Raw genomic sequence first — 27,427 nt, forward strand, 5'->3', positions numbered from 1 at the left:
CCCTGCTCCACTTCCCTATATAATAAGTTAGTCTGGCTCTTGTTTCTGAGTAGGCTTTGCACAAACCTTTGTAGATAAGCAAGTGTCACATCATAAATGGGCGGTGGGGAGCCCTTGTTGACAAACATCTTGTGCTGAGTTTAAACTCATTCTTGAGGGCCGACACCAGACCACACACCGGCTTTGTCATTGTCTTAGTCACTTGATCCAGACAATAAACTGATGACATTCAGAGGGGTTGATATAAAGTTGTATTTTACATGTTCTGGGTATAGAAAATAGAAATCCTAAATCTAATACAATCTAATGATTTCTAACCTAGTAAGTTCTAATATATGTAAATTGCCTGTGGGACCATGCCTAGTCTCTCTCTCTCTCTCTCTCTCTCTCTCTCTCTCTCTCTCTCTCTCTCTCTCTCTCTCTCTCTCTCTCTCTCTCAACACACTATTTAAAACCATGAAACGGGCCGTAGATTCTCTTTTTAAAGTCATTTGTGGCACACACACACTACAACAGGCCAAGTGAATGCAGTCACGGCAGGGAACTGCATGGTTTGACTTATTTGAGCTGCCCTGGCATTAGGAAGAGAAGTATGGTTGCAGGGGCCAGGGAAGGGGAGATGGGAAGTCAGTATATCCCACGATCACAAAATCTCAGGGATCATGAAAAAGCGCAGACGGATAATGGTTGGTTGCATTACGATGTGAACACACTCATGCCACTGAAAGGTACCCTGAAAAGTGGCTGCCGGGCTGCAGAGACGGTTCGGGTGTTAATAGCACCCACTGCTCTTCTAGAGGACCAGGGTCCAATTCCCAGCACCCACATGGCAACTCACAACTGTGTATACCTACAGTTCCAAAGAGTCTGGCACCCCTGCTGGACTACTTGGGTACCTCACACATGTGGTGCATTAGACATACCTGCAAGCAGACACCTATACTCAGAAAATAAAAATAAGTAAATCTCAGAAACGATCTTTTTTTTTTAAAGTGGCTTCAGGGGAGCTGCAGAGGGGTCCCAGAGGTTAAGAACACTGGCTCTCCTCCAGAGGACCCTGCTTCAATTTCCACACAGTAGCTCATAACCATCTGTACCTGCAGTCCCAGGGGTCCCAGCGCCCTCTTCTGGCCTCCATGGGCACAGCGTGAATGTTGTGCTCAGACACGCAAGTAGACAAAATGCTCATACACGTGAAATGAAATAAAAAGGAAAGTGTTTGCAGGGTTGGTATAATGGCTCAGTGCTTGAAAATGATTACTACCAAGCCTAATGATCTGAGTCCAATCCCCAGGACCCATCTGATGAAAGAGAATTGACCCCCCCTTGAGTTGTCCTCTGATTTCTGAGTATGTGTGGCTGCAAACCCTGACCTGTGCCACAAAAAAAAAAAAAGGATGATAAGAAAGATAGTGCTTGCAGTGATAATTTTTATGGGGTATATGTTTATGGTTTGAAAGAGGAGCACTTTTTAAATGTAGTCACATTGGTAACACAGTAACAGTTATTGCTTTTCTTTGGGGCAATAACACTGATTTCTTGACGTGGTTTATTCATATAAAATAAATATACTCTGGTAAATTATTTGAAATCAAAGAAACTGTTTTCAGAGGTGTGTGTTATTATGCAAATAGCCAAGGAAATGCTTTCTTGTCCTTTAATTCCCAAGAAAGCAAAAGTTTAGCATTTGGTTATACATATTTATAAGCTATAGTCAATGGCAGTCTGTAATTCAGCAATGTATTGAAACAATTTAGAATGGATCTGGCTTTGTTTTTTTCTGTAACACCCTGACTAGAGGGGAGTAAGGACAGTAGGTGGCCTGGCTCCCCTAATTCTATCATGTGTGTCAGCTGACCCAGGTAAATCACCAGCGTCTATGTGAACCACTGAGTGGGGAGGCGGGGCAAGCCAGCTTAATTGTAGGCAATGATGAAAACCAGGCCACTTTAGCTCATATTCTTGAGAGTAGGCTGGGCTCTGTCTGCTGACCTGAGAAGAACATGAACAGAATTTGAAGGGAAAACTTCTGTCTCGAGTAAGGCAAATGGAAAAAATGTTCTGTTGAGAAAGATGACCATAGTGGTGAAGGACACAAAGATGTCAGAGACAAAGCTGTCAGGGGCCATGAGAGATACAGCAGGTGTTAACTAGTGTAAACTCTTAATAGTCTGCCTTGTCCTCTTACTCAGACTAGCTGCATACAATTATCTCACTTTCACCTCAGAACAAGTTCAAACTAAAGACATTTTTGTAAATAGATCGTAAGTGTGAAACCTTACAGTTATCTACAAGGTCAGAGACATAGATGTCTAACCAAGGTTACTAAGAAAAGCATGCCTATTCTTCACTGGCTAGTCTGCTAATAATAGATCTGTGTCTTAAAGTTGTCATTGGGCACTGTGCCCTCCCTGTCTGGTCATGGATTTTTCTCCTATGGCCTTGAACCCTTGTGTTGTTATGGTAAACAGCTCAGCTCCTTATTGCTTGCGCTAGGAATGTCCTTTGGACCAATGAGAGGCCCCTGAAGGAGAAGAGTTTTCAGAACAGAAGAAGCTAGAAGAAACATGGAAAAGTTAGAAGTAGGACAGGGTTATTAGAGTAAAAATACAACAATAAAGAGCACCAGAAATAAAGAACTCGCCCCTCAGATTGTGTGTGAAGTCACTATAGAAATCTTTTACCTCCTCCTTTGCTCCCAAGAAGCATTTCACCTCTGCAAGCCTGGGTAGGGGCTGGAACAGGTCTCTTAGCCCTTACACAAAGCAAAATGCTTCTTAGTACAGACTGGAAGACGGGGGCAACAGAACACCAGACAGCTAGAACCCATGTGGACGGATGTGGGGTCACTTTCCTGGACTGGGGCCACACAGTGAGGTGTGGGAGTGCTGACATCCCATAGGGACAGACACATCCACAGGCATTCTGCTGAGTAGGAGTTTCTGTGCTGGGTGCTACTGGGGTTCTCCAAGCCCTGAAGAGCATCATTGAGTGTCCATGCCCGTTCCTTTACCCCAACCCCCTTGCCCAGACAGTTAACACCTGAAGAGACCTCCGATAGTACCCAGCTCTATCCCCTGATCATGGATGAGACCTCAAGGTCTAAGGGACAAGACTGTGTCCAGGTGGAGTATCAGAGGCAGCAGCACCCAGATCTCCTGGTACCTAACATCTTTTTGGGAAAGTCTCGCTTGGCCCAGGAGCTGTGTGTTGCTTTCTAATTCTTTCTTGCCACGTGATCTCATTTAGCTAATTTACAACTCTAGGCTGCAGACCGAATTATAGCTATTTGTTTCCCTTCCGCGGTTGCAAGCTAAAGAAAAGCAGGCGTCATTAATTCCGCACTTTTCTCCGAACAGCATGTTAACAAGCTTTTAGATGGCGCTGCAGCCACTGAGCTTTTCTGAGAAGGTGAAAAGGTCTCTGGTCCATATGGTCTAGATTCTTGTAGGTTTTCATTTCAAACGCTAAGGTTGACAGATCCGCTAGGAGCAAATGGGATATTAGTTAATATCTAATTACTCCTAACACAAGTCACAGACCATTTAACTGAGGCAGATGCCAGTCTTTGCCTCCACAAGACCCACATAGGACAATTTACTTTTTCTCTGCCACTTGGCCTTGTCTCTTATCTCTGCAGTAGCTCCACAATTTGATGCGAATGGACCTTTTTCTTCCCAGGCGAGCTTCCAGGTTAGCCTCCACCATCTTTTGCTTTCTTACTATTTAATGTGCTAATAGACGCTAGGATGCCAGAGTGTAAAACAAAATAAGACTACCCCAGCTGTGGCCTTATATCTCTGAAAACCCATGGTAGTTTGAGTAACACTGAACCTGGGTTGTTTTTTGAGTTTCCTTGCTTGGCAAAGTGCCAGACAGGAGAATTTGTAGGCAGGGAGTCATCTAGCTGGCCTGGTGCCAAATTAAAATCACCAGAACAATATCCCAGTTTCCTGTTTGAAATCTGAGCAACAATAGCGTGCCACACTCCACTGATGCAGGGTTTACCTGACCATGTGATACAGGAGGGTTATAAGAGTCAGAAAGTCACTTATAGTCCCCTATGCTCAAGAGATGGAGCAGTACCCAGGAAGCAAGCCAATGAGACAGGACTGACATTCAACAGGATTGCTCAATGATCTGCTGTGACCACTTCAGGGACCAGGGTTGATGTGAAAACACTTGGTACACGCCTGTGTACCATTTCAGGGAGGAGGGCCATATGGAGGCAAGAGGGCTGTCTTAGGTGTCCTGCTCTGCCACTCTTCTTCATTCCCTGAACACAGCAAGGGTCTTATTGAACCTGGAGCAATGCTGTCCCTGACCTTCCATACCCCTGGGCTTACAGGCTATCTGCTCCTGCCTTCCAGGAACACAGATCAGGTTCTCGTGTTTGCAACAAGCACTCTCACCCACTGAGGCATCTCTTCACCCATGAAAGTAGAGAATCAAAGGTGAGGTTTGTTTATACCCCTGGAATGTGTTCAGGGTCAGGAATGCAGGAGCCTGGGGCTTAAGAGCATTCCACTTGAAGGAGAATGAGTCAAGTCATTAGAAATCTTGGTGCACAACTGTTGAGTGCATCGCTCACCTGAAGGCAATGAGTGTACAAGAGTGCCCTAGGAACATGCAGGAGATAAACAGAGGGGAAGAGGTTAAAACCCAGCCAAGTCATAGCAGGCCTAGGGGGCATCTGCAGCTGTTGCGGGGACTTCCATGGACACAGGGGAAAGTCAGAGTGCAGCTTTATTCTAGAACGCCTTACAGGGGGGCAGTATATGTAGAAAACAGCACTTTAGCAGGGTAATTTCTATCTTAAAAAATGACCAAAAGAACAAAGAATTAGAAGAATTTTAATAAAATCAACAAGTTTACATTTGTACACCTTGGGGATTTGGGACCCATTAAGAGGCAAAGGAAGCTATGAGGACAGAGGTTCCTGTGGGAGAGCAAGCAGACAGCAAGGGCTGCCCCAGTTGTGCAACAGGTGACAAGTGACAGTGTGACCGAGCACTCACTGCTCTGTGCTCCAGAGTGTCAAGCATGGCTCATGAGACCTCTCAGCTCTGTGCCCACACCCGGTGCCCACACACCAGGTGACGGGCCTCCGTTAACACCTGGTAGGCAGCAGCAGGTAAACAGTTCCCCCGAATTAAACAGTCCCGCCCGTCAGTTATGAATGTGAACCAATCTCAGCCCATGCTGCTCTAAGTAGGAAGCTTGCACAGAGCCTAAAGGGAGGAAAAAGGCCGGTTGTCATGGCACCGCTCAATGGACAGTCACCGGCTGTGAGCAGGGCTGTGATGGGACCATGTGTTCATCTTTAAAATGGGATTTGAGAAACGGCCCTTGGGAGAGTTGAGGAGATATGATTCGCAACATATGAGGTGATTCTTCGCCTTGTAGAACTGTTTGCATTAAAGGATTTGGCGGGGGTTGGACTGTTCAACTTTGTCGCTCAATACTCAGAGAAGAGACTAGTGTCCCCATGTTAGGAGTGAGCAGTCATGCGCCCTTTCTGAGACTGAACCATTTTGTGCAGGGAGAACAGCGCTTTTAGGTTTGACACTGCTCACGGGGTAACTTGTTCTTTGGGAATTAAGATGCCAATTCATAGGTTGTAATATTATGCAGTGAGGAGAGTGTTCTCAGTCATCCTTGGGACACAGGGGAGCTGCAAGGAGACTTCATTTATTCTTAGACACTCAACAGGGTGTCAGTCCCTTGAACGGGGTAATAGACGCTTTTACTTCCTGGCTTACTCAGAATCCCAAGAGGAAAGGAACACACTGATCATTGTAAGTACAGGGAGCATCGTGTGGAGAGTGGGCACCGAGGGGAGGCTGGCGTGGAGGGAGGGTGTGACCTGTCAGCCCACCGATCACAGAAGAGGGTGTGCTGTCTGCCCTGAGGCTCTCAGAACCAGCATCCTGACGACGGCTGGATGACTTGAAGGAGGGCAGTGAAATGGCAAGAGCTGCAGCTTCTGTGACACGACACAGAATCACCAAGTCCGGTTGGTCGTGGATGAGGCCTTTCCTTTGAGCGTTCAGGAAAGCTCGGCAGGCACAGAAAGTGCCGGCAGAGCAGGTGGCCCGGCCAGAATGCCTCCTGAGGCCCCTCGGAAACACCGTCGGGAAACAGGGACGGCTATAGGGCGGAGGCCGATGCCAGCCTCCCCTGGAAGGCTCATCGGTTTACTCTTTCCCTTTGATGTTCCCAAGTAGTCATTAGGAGGTACACTTCAGTGAGGAAAGGAATATCTGTAATGAAAATGGCTGAGGAAATTCCAAACGAGAGAAAACTACACAGATAATGTGAATTCAAATGATAATATTTAGCTGTGTATGCCCATCAAGAGGTTTCCAATCAAGTGGATGGAAACCAACCTGTTACTGGCCATCATACAGCCTGGGTCCCCTCTCTGTTGCAGTCTTCAGGACGGGCAAAGCAGCTTCCCACTTAGATCTCTTTTTCTTTTCCCTGTGTGTGTGTGTGTGTGTGTGTGTGTGTGTGTGTGTGTGTGTGTGTGTGTGTGTGTGTGTGTGTGTAAGGACAGCCTATGGGAGTTCTCTCCTCCCACATATAGGATCCGGGGATTGAATTCAGGTTGTCAGGCTTGGTGGCAAGTGCCTCTGCCCACCAAACCATTTCACCATCCCGCCTGCTTCAAGCTTTATCTGTTTCTAAATAGATCTCCATGTGCTAGGCAGTCCGATGCATAGGACCTTACACCAACTGAGTGCTTAAGTGAACAAGGCAAAGGGTTTTGGAGGTTGACAGCTGGATGGGGAGAACAGAAACTATGCCCACTTTCGCGGCAGATGCAGAGACTCTGTGAAGAGCACACCTCCTCAGAAGGCAAGGTGCCCACCTCAGGACTCTGCACCCTGGACACTTGCCTGAGTCTCATTTCTGGGCCCCACCTGTGTCCGGATCACCCAGGTTACACTGCCTGCTTTTCAAAGTTGGCTTGTGCTTTGGATGACGGTAACCTCCTGGACGGGTAGTCTCTGGCCTGTCACTATTCTTGGGGTTTCAGGCCTCTTCTGTTTACATTCACACAAAGAACAATCAGTGGTGAGGTGCCCTCATTTCCCAAGGATACCACTCCCCTGGCACCCAGATGCCTTCCTTCCCTTTGTTCTGGCTGGCTGGCACAAAGCAGATTTGGAAAAGAACTCAGAATCCCCATTGCAGCCTGGAACCGCGCTTCTCAAGTCCGAGTGCCAGGGCTGGGTGAGCTGGGGGTCGTGTGTCTGCTGGCAGCACAGTGGGTGTGCACGAGCCCTCCATTTGGGTATCTGACAAACACAGGCTCACCGAAAGGGTTCTGGCAGAGCTGGCAAAGCTTTTTTTCTGAGAGCCGGACTGCACTTCCCTTTAGCTTCATCTGCAAACAGAAAGCAATAAACAGTGAGGAGGCTGAGTCGGGGTGGATGTACATTCTGCCGTGGACTATGCCGCCAGGAGTGCGCCCCATCAACTTCTTGACATAGGGTACAACAAATGGAAACAAACAGAACCATCCTTAGAGAGCAGACAGAGGAAGCGGCAGAGTTGCTTTCCTTTTATTTTTAAAGATTGATTTAGTCATTTTTATATGTATCTGTGTGTGCCTGTATGAGTTTAGGTGCCTGCAGAAGCCAGAAAAGGTCATCGGACCCCTAGAACTGAAGTGAGCCACCATGTGGGTGCTGGGGACTGAACCCAGGTCCTCTGCAAGAGCACTGAGCACTCTTCAACTCTGAGCCATCTATCTCTCCAGTCCCAGGAGTTAGTTTTCTTAAAGTAACCACTGTGTGTCTGGAAATCTCTATACAAACTCTTCCCTTCAGCGTTCTCAAAGCACTCACTGTCTTAACCCCAGGCTGACAGAAAAGCATGGCTATTGGAGTTGAGTGGGACCAAGTAAGACCCTCATTTGCATATAAAAAGCAGGACCCAAATCAGGGATTTGGTCACAGTCACTCAGTTAATTAGTGGCACATCATTCTCACATCACAATTTCATTTTTTGAAAGTTAGTAAGAAACGGTACCTGTCACTATTGGCCCTTGTCTGATAATTAAGACTTGAGTTGCATAACTTAAGATTTTTCTATACAATCTCTCCAACAGTCTGGGCAAGTCAGTCCCCTGACGGGGCAAGCAGCAACTCAGGGAATTCTCCTGCATGGACTAGTGCCCTCAACATGCAGCCCTGAAGCGTGCAGGGGTTGGCACTAGGAAAGCATAAATAAAGGCCCCTGTCCTCACTATCTGAAAGTAAGAGAGGAAGTTGTCAGTGCACACACAAGGGTGTGGGTCGGCAAAAGACTTAAAGCTTAAGGCTTTAAGGTGGAGAAAAAGAGGCAGGCCAAATGCTGACTGGGTGTTCACAAAGAGAAAGGGAAAATACTGCAGGTGGTGGGCTCAGCAGGTACCAAGGGCAGGAGGTAAGGCAGCAGGCCACATGGCCAGGCAGCTAAGGCCAGGACATGTGCTGGGAAGCGAGAAGGAATTAGAAAGACAAGAGGTGACACTGAATCTTCCAGGCCACACGGGTCTTAAGGAAGGCCTATGTGTGGGACAATAAATGATTCCTCTCTTTCAGTCAACCATGTTGGTTTCTGAACTGGCCTAGGAGGTACTTCCTTCTGGGCTCTTCCATGTGACTGTCACAAGGCTCAGTTTTGTCCTCTGTGCACTAGAGAGGACACCAAAAGACACCACCATGATGCTATGAAGTGCTCCAAAAGGCATAAAGAATGTATCTGGGGAGTGTCACTATTCATAGACTACTCACCTTCCCTTCACAGTCTGCCTAGTTTTGTTTGTTTGAGACAGGGTCTTGCACTGAAGCCCACACTGGTCTGGAACTTACTATGCACCCCAGGCTGACCTTGAGGTCCTGACCATTTTCCTGGCCCACCCCCCAAGTGCTGGGATGACAGTGAGTGACCACATCCAGCTCTACACTTGCGTGATTACCAGTGTCCAAATGGAAAAGGTCTCACTGATGTTGCCAGAGCAGCCTCTGCCTCTGCTCACATAGATCTCTGTCTCTTGATGGGAACACTCGATACATGTAGAACAGAAAGAAGAACTAACCAAGACTAGTATTTTCATAGGCTAAAAACTCACTTCTCGTGCAACATGGTCTTGCAGAGAAGCAAGCTGGCACAAAGGCCAGGCACTCACCTTATCATACATGTAAATCAGGTTTTCTGACTTGGCCAGGCCAAGAGCCACCTGTGTGGTCCTCCTGGCATGGATGCTGTCCCTCATAGCCCCTGTGAGGAACGGGCAGAGAAGCTGCACTGACCAGGTGTCAGGCAGCAGCTGCAGGACCTGGGTGGCATCAAATTCCCTGGCGTGATGGTTCAGCAAGTCCACAGCAGCCACAGTCAGCTCGTGGGCAGAGGGGCCTGCGCGGAGGTACATGGCGAGCAGTGTGTGGAAAAGGTGCTGACGGCAGGCTGTGTCCTGACCCTCAGAGCCCCAGAGGCAGTAGTCCTCAGCTGCAGAGAAGTCCCCCATCTCATGCACCAGGATATGCAGGGCCTTCTCGTGCTCGCCCAGCTTCCCGTGGAGGATGGCGCTCTCCATGGGCAGGCCAGCGTCCTGGATCTTCTCTGTCAGATAAAAATTGGCACTCAGTAACACTGAGCTGGCTGGCTGAGCTCACCTGCTTGTTCCTGCAGCCTCAGAAAGAGCAGGCTATCTGGCTACCTAGACATTGCTAAATACTGCCACCTAGCTGGTTGAGGGAGGTGGTGGCTCCTTGGATTTTTTTCCCCTGGTGACTCTTGAGTCACAGAAAAACTGAAGACAGACTCCACTGCTATGAACCAATGGGTGAGTCTGGTCTCAAAAGGCCCCTAAGCATCGCTGGAACCCTAGCTCCTGGTCTGCGGTTACCATAGCATCACTCTGTCTTCCAGTATGGAATCTTATGACTAACACACAGGGGGAACAGCTGTCTCCCCCTCCATGTCTTCAGGGGAACTAGAGTCAAGACTCTCTAAGAAAGAGCCCCAAATTCCCTGCAGTGTTTAAGTACCTAACACTATAGTCTTAAGGACTTGAAGGACTTATGACACAGTGTAAATGTGGCTGACTATAAGGCTGTGATATTTAGGGGGAAATATTTTTTAATCACAGTTGGTTGACTCTGCAGATGCAGAACCTACAGATAAATTCCAAATATCCATTTTATTAAAAAGCCATGTCCAATACCCTTTATTCCAATTTGACATACGCTTTGCTGAAAGGAACATGGGTTCAAGGTATTTTAAAAAATCCTATCTGTATTATCCCACGAGTGTCTGCAGAAATAAAAACTTTTCCTCTGTTCCCCCTGCAGTTAAGCTTCTAGAAATGACACAGCCCAGAGGTGTGTCAGTCCTCATCAAGGCTTCCCCTCAGTGGGCTGATGGGCTAAGTCTCACTACCAAGGTCACTTTGCTCCCCTGTGGGCTATGAAAAAGGGGGCAACACAAGATATTCCCAGGACGATTCTCAGTTGAGGGCCAAGAGAGTAAATGACAGGCATTGGCATCTGTCGCTTGGCCACTATGGGCTGCTGCTCAGGCCTGATGCCCAAGGCAGATATTACCAGCCTGGGGGTAAAGGCCTGGCTGTACAGGTACAGCGGCAGCCAGATGCCACGGCACACATGCATTGGCATCGTCCCCACAGTGAAGCATCAGGAATTAACTACTAGGAGGCTGCCATATTTAAGGCACAGACAGAGGTAAGGAAACGGGAGCTACTCAGTTTCCATGCTCAGACTATGACATTTCCTAAGGGCATGAGCATCGCAGATCTGGGGAGTCCTTGGGGGTCCACATGACACCTCCAGGGATACTGAGTGATGAAGGTACTGAAATCATTGGAAAGACCTGAATCGTGGTGTTTTAAAGCTCAATTCAAAACTCATCAGGACAGCTCTAAGGAAAAGGGCCTTGAGGCTCAAGGAAGCACCCTACAGGGCAATGGCTCCCAGTCCCAGCCCCAAAGAAGTCTCTCACTGGGATTCAAAGCTTATCCTCACCTTTCAACAAGTGGACACGGTATGAGTCAGACTTCTGGAGCAGCCTCCGGAGTTTGACCTGTGTCTCAGTGGCTTCTATGTCCTTGCTGTCAGTGGCTACCCTCTGCCGCAGCACTTCTTCCAGGTAGAGGGTGGCGAGGTGGGTGTGGTACTCCTCTTTCTGTGGAAATCAGGGATGCGCCAGACACAGTGTTTACCTGAGGGAGGCTGTGCTGGAGTCTTAAACATGGTAGGTAGGCAGGACACCATCAGGGCACTGGAAAGTCCCCAGGAACCCCAACACAGAGGAAGGGGTTACAGTCATGCTGCTATAGTGTGGATGCTGAATGTACCCTCAAAGTCCATGGGATGCTACTGGGGGGTGGGGATGGGACTTGGAAGAGATGGAGCCAATAGGAAGGAGTGGGCCCACAGCAGGGACAATGGAACTTCAGCAAATGCCTTGCCCTGACCTGCCCTGCTCTGCCCTCTTGACTTTCTGACGATGGCACTGCCCTCTTCTGCCAAGATGCATCATCAAAAAGAATGGGACAACCTGTCACAGATCAAAAGCTCCAGGTTTGTGGGCAAAACAAACCCCTGCCCTTCTTAAGTTAATTGCCTGGAGAATTTTGTCATAACGATGGAAAGAAGACTAACACGGGTGGGGGACACAGGAAGGGTTATCTTCACTCTGGTATTCTATAAATGGCGCAGCTTCTCCCATTTCCTTTGAGGATAGTAACAAAGAGAAGTATAGTGGCTGTGAGACTGGAGATAAAAACATCTAACTCTTCCCTCCGGAATGTTTCCGCAAAGGCGCATACTCCCTCAGATAATCAACAAGCACATCAACAAGCTGGGGACATGACCAGCCCCCAAAGTGACAGTCAGATTCGTTTCCCTAAGTTGTGAGTGACTTTGCAGCCAGGGACCTTGGTCCAGCCTCTGAGTGCTCACCTGCAGTCTCCTGTCGATGACAAGATGCTCCAGATATTTAACCAGGGCTTTAGGGTATTTCTTAAGGCAACGAATAATGTCATCTGGATTAAAACTAGTTTGTTGCTGCTCATCCAGGGGTCTCTTGGTGAAAACTTGAACTCCAATCTGCAGAAAGAGCATCAATTCAGTTTTCTTCATCTTTCCTTTAGTCACTTAATGTTTACCGTTTGGCTAACACCATGCAGACTATGCTGATGTATTAAGCAGATGCCACACTTATCTCAAAAATATGGAAGAAAACATCTAGTAAGAATGCGGGAGAAAGACCAAACAAAGGGCATGGTGCAGACAGGAACAAGGCTGGCGTTTCGAAACAATCCCCACATGCTGCTGGGGTTTCTCCTAGAATGGTTGGCAACCGATGAATGGAGCAGTCAATGGTAATAGGCTTTGACAGCCATGCAACAAACACTAGTGCTATTAAGATTATCCTAAATAGAGACTGTGCCTTGCAAAGTTTAAGCGAGAAAAATTTAGAAAGAATGAAAAGGCAGTGTGCTCTTGGCTGTCTGAATACAATGTCTGGCTAGCAGATTATTTCCTGTGTTTGGCTAGTCCACCATCTGAGCCTGTGGTCCCTGAACAGCTTCCAGGCTGCCTTCCCATGTCAGCCATGAGGAGCACTCTAGACCAATTCTGCCTTCTGAGAAAATCCTAAGAAGGCCATTACACCTTGCTGGGTTCACCGTACACGTACATGTGCAAGTAATATTGCGTGCCCACAGCTTTGCATGTACACATTCCACATATCCTCTGAACCCCAAACACCAGAGACATGACCCAGCTCCAGGTATGGATTTGTGTCTCAGCTCTGCCTGCCTACATGACCTTGAAAAGCTCTGCTATTTGTTTGTTTTTTCCTTTTGTTTTCAGTCTTTTTTTTTTTTTTTTTTTTTTAGTTTTGTTGTTGTTGTTGGTGGTGGTTAGTTTTCCAAGACAGGCTTTCTCTGTTTAGCCATGGTTGTCCTGGAACTCACTCTGTAGACCAGGCTGGCCTTGAACTCACAGAAATACACATGCCTCTGCGTTCTGAGTGTTGGGATGAAAGGACTGTTAACCCCATCTGTGAACCATGCCCTTCAAGAGACAACAAAGGTCAACGGGTGGCCACAATGTGCACACAGAATCTGTGTGTTTGCCTATGATTGCCCAGTGAGCGGAAAGGACCTAACCCTTTCAATGACTCTATCCACACCACAGGAACATGTGCTGGTGTGTCCTGTAGACACGTGTAGGGGTAAAGGAGGATGGAATAAATATATTTTAATATACAAATAAAATATACAAGGTGAGGCCCCTGAGCTGGCTCAGCAGGTAGAGTTCTTGCTGCCAAGCTTGGATATTTGAGTTCAATCCCTGGGAAGTGCTTGGAGGAAGGTGAGAACCTCAGCTGCCCTCTGATAATCACACATACAGTATGGTACATGTATGTACATGTATGTGCACAAATACACACAAATAAATAAATGTAATTTGAAAATGTTTCAATATGGAAAGCATAAGGGCTCTGATCTGGCTCAGGAAGTACAATGCACAGCAGGGGAGTCTGCCCTGCCCTGTCCTGCCTTGAGCTTGTCTGATCTTGTCTCTCCAAGGTGGGGGGGGCAAGGAAATGGGTCCCTTATGCTTGTGAGGGTGGCCTGTGGGGTCTCACTAGAGTCTGCGTCTTTCTATCCTAAGCATGCTGCCTGGCTCTAGAGCACTGGCTCTCAACCTGTGGGGTCACATGTCAGATATTCACATTACGATTCGTAACAGCAAAATTACAGTTATGAATTTTATGGTTGGGGAGGCACCACAATATGAAGAACTCTATTAAAGGGTCTCGACATTAGGAAGGTTGAGAACCACGGCTCTACAGCCAAGAGTCAACGGTTGTTTTTTCACTATTGTACTGTTTCAGCCTCCAAGAGGAGCCTGGTCATGGTCAGGCAACTTCACACCTCCATGTCCATGGCCTCTAAGTAGGAGAGGCAGAAACAGAAGAGGAAGGATGGTGGCCTTCCTGATGTGTCCCAGTGGTCCTTCTTCCAAAGGACCAGGCTGTGCAGGGTAACAACCTGTTCCCATCCCAGAAAACAAAATGCAGACTTGTGTCCCCCGGCAAGTGCAGAGGGAACTGTAGTGTGTTTGCAGAACAGCGGGAGCATGCGCACACTAGACTGTCTGTATTTCTAGAGAGGCTCTGCAGGGGGGCTCTGCAGGACCTCAGCAGCAGCACACTGTGGCATTTGCTCAAAGGAAGGGATTCAAAACAGTGCAAAGAAAATGGGGAGAATGAGTGCAGCTTTTTTCCCCTTCCACCTACAGTTGAGCGTGCTTTGGTGTCTTTTACCAGCCATTCTGAAGAGAATGCATTATGAAACACAAACCTCCTCACTTTTCTGCAACAGCCAGTCAGCATGGGCCCACACCAGCTCTTGGTCTAAGCAGTAGGTAAGAAAATCAACGATGTATTCATACAGGTCTGAGCGTGTGGAGTCCTGGATGTCCCCATTCACAATGTTCACCCACAACTGAAAAGAAATGAAAACCAAGAAACTTTAAATCCAGAATGTTGTATGTCTGTAGAATTATCTTACAAAGCCCTTGTTTTCTAACTCTCTTAAGACTTCTAAAAACACAGGGATGAAGCATCCCTCACATGTGAATCTAGAATCCGAACACTGGCAAACATGTTGACGGTGCAGCCTGGATTTCAGGGTTGCAGACTGGATGGCTGGCTGGGGTGGCTCTCACTGCCCATGAATCACTTCAAAATCTGAAAAACTCTTGACATTTTAAACAATTCTGGTCCCCAGAATTTTGAACAAAAGGTGCTCTACAGAATGCTGTAAATTCCTAGACCAGTTTTGTTTTGTTTTGTTTTGAGAAACAAATCTGAAAATCCAAAGGTGCTAAATTTTCTTTACAATGTGAGATGATGCTAAAAGTGGAAAATTCCACACCATAAGTCTTTTGAGCACAGACTTATAAAAAGTATTGTATAAATTACTTTCATGCTATTTGTGTAAGACATGAGTGAAATTTAGTTTAGGCTCAGGTCTTATGTCCAAGACATTTCATTTTGTTCACGCAAATACTACAAAATCTAAAATAAGTTGCAATTTAAAATGGTGGTGATCCCCTCAATTAAAAGTGTTTACGATGCTTAATGCATATGAATTTTTTAGTCCTGAATTCAGTCCTGATTCAGTTATTAAATAACTGAATCAAAGGTCCACTAAAAAGTATTGATTTTTTTAAATGAAACTTTGGCACTTAGGAATATTTACTCCATATTATCCAAGTATGCAAATCTTTCTCTATAGCTGGGCTAACATCATCATAGCACACGTGCAGTAATTCTAAAGATGCTGCTACCATGTCTTAAAAATACACTTTCTGTCTGTAATATCCAAATCTGCTCTTGGCCTTGAGGCAGGAACTCATTTTCCTGTTCTCTTCGCTCCGCAATTATGTCATTGTGATGCTTTAGCAAAGTAGCTGCAGACTAAACTCACGAACGCATGAGCAAAGCCAGGGAGCCGATGTTACACAAAAGGCTCTCGAGGGAACTAGCACCCAATGCGATCTGCGCTGCTGTAACAGGGCAGACAGGAGTGCCTCTCCCCAGGGCGTGAGAAGATGCTCTGTAAAGATCAATGGAAAGTGTAAGGTGCAAGCCAAGAGACAAGGCTAACAAATCGATGCCATTGAATTCAGGCCCAGCATCCCTGCTGGCCTTTACATCACAGCTCCTCCACAGAGCAGGGCATGAACTTCATCACTGTGGTTCTGCATTGGTGCTGTAAGGGAAGCAACTGCCTAGCTCACTGGCAATGGCTGCTGTTACTAACGGGAAATTATCAATGCAACTGTTACCTGCTGCCCTAATTTTTTAAAGGTGATGTCATATGCCTGCTGGCTCAGCAAAAAGAGTACATTTTTAAGCTAATGTCACAGAAGTCATGAAAAGCAGTGGATATTAGCAGTTAGGAAGGGCAGGGAGGGGATGGGCAGGGGAAAGTTAGATATGAGTTACCAAATACAGTTAGAGAAATAATCCTTAGTGTTCTGCGCTCACCGGGGTAAATAAAAGAACTAAAACAGAGGAGCTCCAAGTTTCCCAGTGCAGAGAGAGGGTGAGCAGTTAAGAAGGTGGGGACACCAGTGACCATGACTACACCACCTTCCACTGTAAGCTCGTGTCAAGTGGTACACTGAATCCAAGAAATGTGTACATTACTATGTGACAAATTTCTAAATACATATTGATGTGTATGTATGTATGTATGTGTCTATGTGTGCAGTGTCCACAGAGGCCAGAAGAGGGGGCCAATCACTAGGATCTGGAGTTATAAGGTTGTGAGCCATCAACTCAGGTGCTGGTATGGCCTCTTAGCCACTGAGCCATCGCTCCAGACCCCTTTTCATTTTTAAAAAGGAAATCAGCCTTTTTTCATTTCTTCAATTTTCCCAAACTCAAGCTTCATAATGTTCTTTAAAGAAATTTAAAGACATCACTTCATCACCTCCTGGCCTTTTTATCAGGAAGAGACTTGAAGCCAACACTTCCCACTTTCCCACTTTTGAGCAGTGTTAGGCTTGCTCTCTGTAGAGAAGGCCAGATCAGACAAAAGCACTTTCTATTGATTGATGGGAGTAACACAAAATTAAAGGTCATGGTCTTTTAACAATACTAAAATGCTTTCTTAAAAATTCTGTGTGTGTGTACACGCATACTCGTGTGTTTCGGGGGAGAGGGGTGTGTGTGGGTGTGTGGTGTATGTATAAATGTGGAAGCCTGTGTGCCTCAGTACGCATGTGGAGGTCTGAGAACAACTTTCAAAAGTTGGTTTTTCTGTCACCATGGGTTGTGAGGCTCAGACTCGGGGTGTTGAGCAGTGCATAGCAGGTGCTCTTACCTGCCAAGTCACCTTGCTAGCCCACTAAAAGCTTTTCGAACTCACCTGAACTGCAGAGGCATCTTGTTTATTGTAATGATAGAGCAGTCCTAGTGCAAAATACCTAGGGAAAAGGAGGAAAAGGATAAGCAGACACAGCACACTGTCTGGGACAGGCATAGCTCATGCTCTGCCCATGGTCTTCTTCCCACTCAGCAGGTGACCCCCAGAGAGGTCAGGGCCACATCTCAAGTGTCAGCTGGAACCTTCTCTTTTAAATCTCTGGGGCCATTATATGACTTTCTGTAGATACAACATCCTGAGTCACTATCACCAGGTGTCAGTGTGCATTCTGGATCTGAAACCAACAGGCTGAGTAGACTAATATAAAACCTGAAATCTGAAACATGTCAAAACATGAAACTTCAAGGACAAACTAGATGATCAAAAAACTTAGGGTCTCTCTCTCTCTCTCTCTCTCTCTCTCTCTCTCTCTCTCTCTCTCTCTCTCTCTCTCTCTCTCTGTGTGTGTGTGTGTGTGTGTATGTGTGTGTGTGTGTGTGTGTGTGTGTGTGCGCGCGCGCATGTGTAGTCCCCAGTGTAGTCTGCATGTGTTTGGGGCATGTTCCTGTGGAGGCCAACACTGGCCTTCAGCCATCTTCCTCCATCACTCTCCACTCTGTTGAGTGAAGCCGGGTCTCTCACTGAGCCTGGAGTCCATTGGTTGTGTAGTCTAGGAGGCAGCAGGCCCCATGAGGGCTGCCACGTGTGCCCAGCTTTCCTGTGGGTTCTGGAGTCTAAGGTCCAGTCCTCATGCTTGTAGAGGCACTGAGCCCTTCCCTGAGCCTGTTTCAGGTCTTAAAGCATATCAGATTTTAGAGTTCCAGATTAGGAAATTCTCCTATCCAGGCATTTTGATTAAGAGATATGCAACTTACACCAGCATTCCATAATGTGCTCACTGCAAGCTATGGAAAGAGCTAACAACTGCCAAGGAATCCCATACTACCTTAGGCGTACTACCTGAGTTCCTTTTCATCTCCAATTCTAAACAACAATCACATGAGGGCTGGGGAGATGGCTAGGCTTTTAAGCAGAGGACCCAAGGAGTTGCCAGTCCTAAGCAAGCTGGTTACTGTGTTTTTACTGCCCATGGACTGCTACACATAATGAAGGCAGATCAAACCATGGTCAGTAAGATCAAGAAGGCTCAGCTATCTATTTAGATGCCTATCTAACCAATTTGGTTGCTAGTGACTCAGCTGCACTATGACTACCAAGTACGCAGCATCTCCTAGGAGTGAGTCCTAGTCTGAAACAGGATGGTTTGAACGGCTGCATTTACTAACAAAGCCCATGGTAATTCACACTGTACACTCCAACATGAACAAGCACAAGAGTGAATTCCTCCAAGGTCCCTAGACCTGGAGAGCATTGTCATCTGAGGACTTTTCATGCCTGTTGTCACAATGACTTCTTGGTGGTTGATGCCTAGACCCTTGAAAGTCAAACACAATGCTGGCTGTGTCAGTCTCATAGCGTCCCCTTGAGGGACCTCATGGAATGCAAGAGGGCTGGACAGGAAGCCGCACCACACGGGCTGAGAACACTCACTTTTTGTGCTTCTCCAGCCAGGCAGCACTGTCGGTCAGCAGGCAGAAGTTCTCAGTGACCAAGAGGTCCAGTAGGCTGTCGTGGTCAGCCTCTGCATACAGCTTGAGCAGGGCCGTGTCGATGTCTTCCTTGTAGCCATTTGCTACCTCTGTGCTGCGGACTTCATTCAGGTAGCTCATGAGGAAGCGCTTGCACTTGGCCATCTTCTCCTGATCGCCTTGGGTCAGTTGGTTCAGGTCTGCATACTCGTGAAGAGGAGGGTGGCACCGGGTGAAGGAGGAGGAGGTGGGCAACAGGAAGGGGTAGAGAGAGATCAGCTCCCGGACATCCAGCTGGCTGCTTCTGCAATTACAGGGTCAAACTAAATGAAGCAGAGAGAGAGAGAGAGAGTCCACGTAGGCACACAAACAACACTGGAGGGCAGTGCCTGCAGGCACACATTAACGGGGGTAAGTGTGTCCAAGTGATCATCCTAACTTGCTAGCGCCAATGAAACAGTACCAAACATGGTTCCAAAAACAGCAGAGGAAACAAGGGTGAGGGACATACACAGATGACTGGGGAGTGCAACATCAAGATCTGAGCTTTGAGGAAAACCCAATGAGCCCCGGGATTCCTTGAGTAAGAAAGATCCATCTAAAAACAATGCGGCATCAATCTGAGCCAAGACTGGGCCATGGCCCTTCCGAAGCCAGCATTTTCCTGATACTAAATCCCAAACAGGTTGCTCAGTGGTACTTACATAAGGGACTTTATCCTAATCTGTTCTGTGCTACTACAATTATCTAGTAGCTAGAATCCAGGGCTGAGCACCCCCACATTTTACCAGACAGCCCTGCCCAACACACCCACAATGAAGAACCGTCAGGCCTAAGAACCAGCACTGTCACACTGAGGCCTACAGGAGGGTTCCTGATACAGGAAACGTCTGCCCACTGCTTCAGATCCAGGGTGAACTGGTGAAGGAAGATTCCCCTCCTGGCGAACATGAATCAGGCAGTACTTACTGGCCAGGCTAGATCCCACACTAGATGGGAGAGGTCTCTTTCCAACCTCGATGGCTCTTCAAAAGCACGGGCTCTCTCATGCCCTTGTGTTCTCCATTCTAACACTTAGGCCAAGTTTGCTAAAGGATATGGAGGCAGGCTAAGTACCTCCAGAGGAAGACATACAGTATGGGCCCCCTGCATGAACACCATGTGGGTTTTCTCAAAGGGCCAACCTGGATGAACTTCCAGTATGGTCTTGGGCACAGCTCTGGGGTAGAGTCTGAGGACAAGGCCTGGTATAGCGAGGAACTCCTTCCGAGCACAAGAAGGACAATAACAATGCCTTCTGTCTGAGAAGCTTCTTACCCAAATGTCACTTCTCAGTGACACTGACAAGGTGAGCAGCCACCAGCCTGATGCCGTGCTGCAGAGAGACTGAGACAGAGGCATAAGAGCCTGGTCCTAAAGGCAGACAGGCCCAGCTTCTGCTCTCTCACCAAAGCAGGGGACTTTTCCAGACATGTGCTCACGTCTGTTCACCTGGTATCTTAGGCTGACCCACGAGACGAGGTATGGGGATGTACCTACGATGAGAAAGTCAAGGGCGCTGGCACTGCCAGGGCACTACAATATGGGAGCTGAGGTGCAAATGAGGAAGGGGTCAGGTTAAACTGAAACCGCCAGTCTCCATAGGAGCAGGTGGCGGCAGCGTCTGGACCGGCAGAGATGAAAGTGCTCCTGTGGGAGCCACTCCTCAAGAAGCGACACCTTCCCTCAGAAGCCTGCCACTCTTTGACAGAGGACGACATCAACGTGCTGTGCACATGAGTGCACGCTCGGGCATGAGCAATCACCCTTGAGGAAGGGCAGAGGAAGCCTACCAGAGAGGGGCCTGCTAAGTCCCCTGGGATGTACAGGGTCTACACAGTTTCTTACATATGCTGTTTGCTAGGAAACTCTAGACCACAGAATGTTCCCGTGAAGCACTGCTCTTTAGGATGCTTAGAGACTAAAATCATAGCAGGTGCCACTGCATTTCCCTGGAGGGTGCTGAGCAGGTCCGTGAGTAGCCATGGTCTCGGGAACACACCAGTGAGGGCACAGGACAGACAAAGGGCAGGACAAAGGGCGACAAAGCTGATCTTCCTGCACACGCATGGGTAAGGCAGAGGAAGAGCAACAGAGACTGTGAGAAGCAAACCAGCAAGAGAAACGGGAGAAGACAAAAGAGAGAAAACGAATGCCCGTGAGGACCCACAGGGAAGTCCCCCAGGGACAGGACCACTCATAAGGACCAATGGTTGTCCTCCTAAAGACAAGCTCACTTCCTGACCGGGCATAAGCCATCTTGAAAGTCTACAAGATGATTAGAAAGTTTTTACAAGCTGGGCAGTAGCAGCACACACCTTTAATCCCAGCACACAGGAGGTAGAGACAGTGAGTTCGAGGCCAGGCTGGCCTACAGAGCAAGTTCCAAGACGGCCGGGACTGTTATACAGAGAAGCCCTGTCTCAAAAAACAACAACAAAAAAAGTTTTCATAGTTTTTCCCAGAAGCCCTTGCTTTCTTTAAACTCAGTTTCCAGTGAAATCTCTAAAAAAAGGAGGCAAGAATAAATGCACCTCAGAATCGACACAGTAGCAATCTCACTCCAGAACCCTGCTGTCCTGGCTCAGGAAACCTGCTACCTTTGTGGACTCTCCTCAGCCTGCCAACTCAGGAAACGGGACAGTGGACATACTAAGCCCAGGAACCACCTTGAAAAGCCCTTACCATTCCTACCTGCATCTCCATCTGGCCATGCCACAGTCACCCCTTGAAATCACACAGATGATGGAGGCTCCCAGCACAGGGAACACTGAGTGACAGTTCTGCTACCAACACTTCAAATTACCTGAAGAGCTCTTTGGCTTCCAGGAACTGGAGTTGTGCAAACTGTATAAAGCCTGCCTGCTGCAGAATCCGCCTGTACATTACCTGTAAAGAAGCACGGATCAGTTATCTCCTGAAGATGCCTTAAAACCATCACCACAGGGGAAGGCTGCATTCACTATCCACAACCCAATTTACCTTACTCCACAGTGGTAACAAGCTACTAGTTACAGAAAAAATGTACTTGAATATGTGTATTTATGCCACAGTAGGGAGAAGGCGCTGGGTTCCCCAGGGCCCCAGAGATACCAACATATGTTCAAGTCCCTTAGACAGAGCAGCATTGCACCCCATAGAATATATGTACACTGTCCTATATGCTTTAAGTCATGTCTAGATTATCTGTAATACCTAGCAAGTTGTAAGACCAATACAATCAGTTCTTATAATGTCCAAGAAAACAGGCTGTACATCTTCAGTACAAATGCAAATCTTCTACTTGTGATGCTTGATGGTGGAGCCCAAATTCTCATGCATACAGGGAAATAGTACTCTACTGAGCTGAGGAGCCGAACACACAAACAAACACACACATGCACGCACGCACGCACGCACACACACACACACACACACACACACACACACACACACACACACACATCTTCATAGAGTTGATTCCATGAACCCCCAAGGTACTGCTTCACCCTTCTCCTCAATCCACTAGGCTTCTGTCACTGTTTCAGCCTCTGGTTGCTCACGTGGAAATCAACAACCTCAGGGGTTCTGGCATGTTCTTCTACTCTTCTGAAAGTGACTTTGCAGAAGTATTTCTCATGGCATCCCACGACACAAGGGGGGCCGACTTAAGTACTACACAGACACGGGCCTCTTAGGTAAAGCTGAGGAAGTGCATGTGCACCATGTCTTGAAGGTACTCCAATCACATTACTAACAGACTGCATAAAGTTCCTGCAGTGGAACTCCCAGCTCACCTGGACATGGACCATGCAACCCAATTTAACTCATCTGTAAGACTCATCTATCCTTATAACATCAACAATTAACAATTAACACACAGACAGACAGATAGACAGACACACACACACACACACACACGCATGCGCACGCACGCACGCACGCACGCACGCACACACACACACACACACACACACACACACACACACACACACACACACCCTGGTCTAGAGAGATGGCTCAGTGGTTAAGAGCACTAACTGTTCTTCCAGAGGACCCAGGTTCGATTCCCAGCACTCACATGACAGCTCCCAACTGTCCATAACTCCTGTTCCAGGGGGATCTGACACCTTCATAAGACATACACTCAGGCAGAACACCAATGTACATAAGATAAAAAAATAAAAGAAATCATTAAAAATGATTAACTAATTAAAAGCTGGGCAGTGGTGACACACACCTTTAATCCCAGCACTCGGGAGGCAAAGAAGGAGGATCTCTGGGTTTGAGGCCAGGCTGGTCTACAGAGTGAGTTCCAGGGCAGCCGGGGCTACACAGAGAAAGCCTGTCTCAAAAAGCAAACAAACACATCACATGAGCATACTCCAGGAGAGTCAGTTCCTTCCTCTCTTCTCTCACTGCCCATGTCTGAACTCTACTAAGGCTTGTCTGAAATGGCTTCTGGACACATCTGGTTGCTTGCTCTCAAGTATGCCAGCATCATCCTAGCACTCTGTCTCCCAACTGAGGATGGTTTTCATCGTTCTCTTTGGCACCAAATCTTCTTCTAACCTGGAATGCCAAGAGATCCCTGAATGTCAGCTATGCCCACTACTTACCTCATCACCAGCTTATCAATTGTCTCCCAATTGGGAATTATTGCTCTGAAGGATTCCCTGGCCCATTTTCATTGAACAAATCATTATCACTCATTGCCCTCCCCTCATTTTAAATATGAGAAATTCTGTTTAAAGATAAGTAGCTTCAAAGTGGCTAAAGTGATAAATAATTGAGACATGATCTAAAGCCAGAACTCATCAACACATTCTAATGTTTTTTAGAACAATCTTGTTCTCTCAAATCAACTTTAAAAGGTTTTTTAGTGGGGTGTGTGTGTGTGAGAGAGAGAGAGAGACAGAGACAGAGACAGAGACAGAGAGAGAGACAGAGAGAGAGACAGAGAGAGAGACAGAGAGAGAGAGAGAGAGAGAGAGAGAGAGAGAGAGAGAGAGAGAGAGAGAGAGAGAGAGAACTGTGAATTCTTTTAGATTACTAGGGGTCAAACTGAAGTTCTTGTGTGTGTTGGTCATGGGTTCTGCTGCTGAGAACACCCCAGCTCACTATGGTTTTAAAGAGCTCCGCAAGCATAGCAACAGTTCCTTCAGGCACTGAGATCAGCACACTGTTTAAAGTGCCGACAGGCTTAACAGCTTACACAGCACTCTCCATCTGCCTTTATCTTTCTTCTCCGAAAACAGCCATTTCTGACCTAACAACTGGATTTACTATGCTACCTTATAACAGCAATACGTAGAAAAGAGTCCTGCTGCCCACTATCCAGTTCTGGTTCTGGAACTAGAGATAATATGAGCCATCCTTGTAGCAAAAAAGGTTAAAAGGACCTATCAGGAATGAGGAAAATCCTAGTCACATCCAGTCTCCCTACATACACACACACACACACACACACACACACACACACACACACACACACACGGCTGTTTGCACAGCTCAGGGAAAATAATACCCACATAACAAGAGAGTTGAATTTGCAGGATTACAGGGAGAAGGCAGGGATCAGATGCAAAAACACAGAACCCTCCACATAGCAGGCTGGAGAGCAAGAGAACTCATGTGATTTCACCAGGTATTGGTACACACTTTGCTCTTGTCAAAAAGGGCGGCGGGGGGGGGGGGGGGTAAAGCAAAATTCAGACACAGAATATTGAAAACTTCCATAAGAAGATGCTACATAATTTGAGCACAGTACACAAGGTGTTTGAACAAGGATGGGACACCCCTTCAACAGCAACTGTGACACAATGCCACGGCTGCACACTGCCCCTGCAGCTCCTCTTCACTCTGCCGCACCCCTGCCTGCCTATACTGTGTGGACAGGCGTGGTAATGGAAGTAGCAGCAGTCAGAGCCTGGTGCCTTTGCGTTTGCTGCCCCCTGCTGAACGCCAGTATGTGAGTGCCACTTCGGCAAGTCAGGAGCAGGGACGAGAATGTCTCAACCTTCTGTGTGACACATGCTTTTCCCATTCATTGGCAGAAGCCACCTTTGCTCTGTGAGGTAACTTACATCCAAACACATCTTTCCTGCCACAGCAATCAATCATGGGTAAAATGTCACTGGCTTTAGTTTCTAAGAACTGTTAGTGATGGATTCGGCTGATAATAGCAGATGTTTATACAGCACCATGGTTTTGGTGTTTGTAGTTTTGTTGTTGCTCTTTTTGCAGTAGGGATTGAACCTAAAGTCTCACCCATGCTAGGAATGTGATGTCACTTTTTACTTTGAGACAGGATTTCCCTAAATTCCCAGGCTGGCCTTGAACTTACTTTGTACCTCAGACAAGCCTTGAACTTGAGGGCCCCTTACCTTAGGCTTCCAAATAGCTGGCTTTCCAGGTCTATGCCTCCAGGTTCAGCTCCCATGTTTTAGCACTCTCAAATATGTAGAGTGCCTCGAATGACACATTTGGTCAGGTAGGGATTTGAAGGAGTGGGTTTGATACTGGTTGTATTTATACCAGTAACATTTAAAGTTAACATTTCTTCAGTGCACTGCCTGTTTTCTCCTGGCCACATATAGTGGTGTGTGCCTGTAATTCTTGTACTGGGAAGACTGAGATTTTTTCTAAGGAAAAGGCTGGGTTCCTGTAATGGGGAGCACTTTTTGTTTGTTTGTTTGTTTTTACGAGATAGGGTTTCTCTGTATTGGTTTGGAGGCTATCAGTCCAAACTCACAGAGATCCGTCTGCCTCTGCCTCCCGAGTGCTGGGATTAAAGGTGTGCGCCACCACCACCCGGCTGTAATGGGGAGCACTTTAACCACAGAGTGGACAAAGCAATTGCCTACAGATGATAAAAGACAGACTGCTCAGGGGGGCCAATCTTTTCACATTGTGACATGATAATGTGTGGTCTACTAATGCATTGGATTGATGTTTCCTGGATGCATGTGTCCCCCCCCGACACACATAGTCCACAGGGAGGACACACAATTAATTGAAGCCCCCAACAGATACAAACTCTAGAATCAGAGACCAGTGGCCTGACCTCACTCTGTCAGATCCTAACTGTTCTCAGGAGGCGACTGAAGGAGGGTGCTGATTTCAAATGTAGTCTAGTCTATCAAGGGAGAAACTGACAAGCTGACCATCCCGTGCTTAGCTGTGCAGTCGCAGGAGAACTGTTCGGTGCTCTGCAACCTACTTCCTTACCTATGGCAGGCGAGATGTGTTGTAGAAACTACTACATGACAGGCACAAAACCCCCGCACATGGTCTTATGTAGAGTGAGCCCGATGCATGTGGTTAAATCTAACTTGTGGCTTGCAGGCACGCTTTCTTGTGACCAGTTAATCACCAACCTGAAATTTCTCTTTTGGAATGTTCCTCCGGGCTCCTTTTGCTAAAACCAAAGCCTCCTCCACTCTCCGGCTTGCTAACAGATCCTGTATTTGTTTTTCCAGAGGTAATGGAACCAAGATGTAAACTCCTTTACTTGTGGCAACAATCACTCTTCCTGAGGGAAGAGAAGAAAAACATTAACGCTGTGGAAAGGGAAAAGGATTGCCTCCCGCAATGCATTACTGCCTTCCTCAAACTCGGCCTTTATCTGATCTGCTAATCACTCCCACCAGCTTTTCCAATACCACTCCAAACGAAATTATGGTATGATGCCTCCCTTTTCTCCCACCCACACTGACAACTGTTGGGAAAGGCCTACTTTAGTGTCACAGTGCTAAAGAATAAAATGTGTTCTTTATCCCTTTTCTACATGAAAGTGCCCATTGATTTAGAAGCCCGTGAGGAAACACATGATACAGAGTCCAACAGAGCTGTAGAGTTCCATCATGGAACACCACCAAAAACTCACCAAAAACCTCTTCCTTCCAAAGTTGGTTTACATAACCTAAGATTTTAATGTAATATTTTCAACTATGGGATACTATTTCATGCTTCCCGTCCATCCATACACCACCAAGTCTTTCTATTCACTTGGTGATTTCCCTACCATCCTGCCAGCTCTCCTTGCCCATCACTGTAACCCTTGGACCCAAAATGCTCTACAGGAAGGCTGTGGAAGATCAGGACTGTAGTCCAGGCTAGTTCCTTCCACTGGATTTTCAAAGTGAACTCCCATTCTTCTCCTAACTCAGAAGTCCCTGTTCACTGGAAGTAGTTAACTGATTTCTTCTGTCTCCTGTACCCCTATCAAAGTGCTTTTCCTTGTTTCCTGGCCGTCTGCTTGAAACCACTCTTCCCAGGAGCCTCTTTGCTCCCATATAAGGTAGGCTGCCCTGCCCTCCTCTATGTCAATAAACCCCATGCAGGTCAGCACCACTCAATATACAAAGTCCCACAACCTGAATAAATAGTCAGCCCCCTGTGTCTGCATATTACACATCCACAGCTTCTGAGACTGTAGGTTCAACCCACCAAGAGTTGAAAATAATTGGGAAACAATGATTGTGTCTGTAGCCGAACATGAGTAGATATTTTGTCCTTTGCCCCCAAACAATAAGTAAGTTAACAACTGTTTAAATAGCATTTGCATGACTTCAAGTAGGAGAGTCATCTAGAGATGATTCAAAGTCAACAAGAGTGTGTGGGTAGGTTCTAGGCTAATGCTAAGTCGTGTCATGGAAAGGACCAAACATCCATGTGTTTCACTATTCGTGCAACCTGTCTACGTGAGTCCCGAGAGATGACAGTACATGTTACTCCAATTCATGTGTCAGTGTTTACTTGGACCTGACCCCCTTTGTGGTGGGGGTATACTTCTCACTAAGGTTATATCCCAACATCTCAGACACCAGGAAGGTGATGTTTAAAAAGCAAA

At 47.0% G+C, this 27,427-nt stretch overlaps 1 protein-coding gene across 2 annotated transcripts in view; it reads right to left on the bottom strand.

Moving 5' to 3' along the window:
* Positions 1–4,837: 4,837 nt before the first annotated feature.
* Positions 4,838–27,427, bottom strand: part of Tgfbrap1 (transforming growth factor beta receptor associated protein 1) — a 45,464-nt gene continuing 22,874 nt past the window's right edge. For both annotated transcript variants that reach the window (XM_005075358.4, XM_040729152.1), the window contains exons 4-12: positions 25,953–26,107; positions 21,401–21,483; positions 18,518–18,859; positions 16,970–17,027; positions 14,390–14,533; positions 11,976–12,122; positions 11,037–11,196; positions 9,182–9,615; positions 4,838–7,393 (exon numbers count right to left, since the gene is read on the bottom strand). In XM_005075358.4, coding sequence (XP_005075415.1) covers positions 7,217–7,393; positions 9,182–9,615; positions 11,037–11,196; positions 11,976–12,122; positions 14,390–14,533; positions 16,970–17,027; positions 18,518–18,859; positions 21,401–21,483; positions 25,953–26,107 — 1,700 coding nt within the window. In that variant the 3' untranslated portion in view covers positions 4,838–7,216. The remainder of the gene's footprint in view (positions 7,394–9,181; positions 9,616–11,036; positions 11,197–11,975; positions 12,123–14,389; positions 14,534–16,969; positions 17,028–18,517; positions 18,860–21,400; positions 21,484–25,952; positions 26,108–27,427) is intronic.

This window comes from Mesocricetus auratus, unplaced genomic scaffold, assembly GCF_017639785.1.
Source record: "Mesocricetus auratus isolate SY011 unplaced genomic scaffold, BCM_Maur_2.0 Super-Scaffold_100021, whole genome shotgun sequence".
In the NCBI taxonomy this organism is placed as follows: Eukaryota; Metazoa; Chordata; class Mammalia; order Rodentia; family Cricetidae; genus Mesocricetus; species Mesocricetus auratus.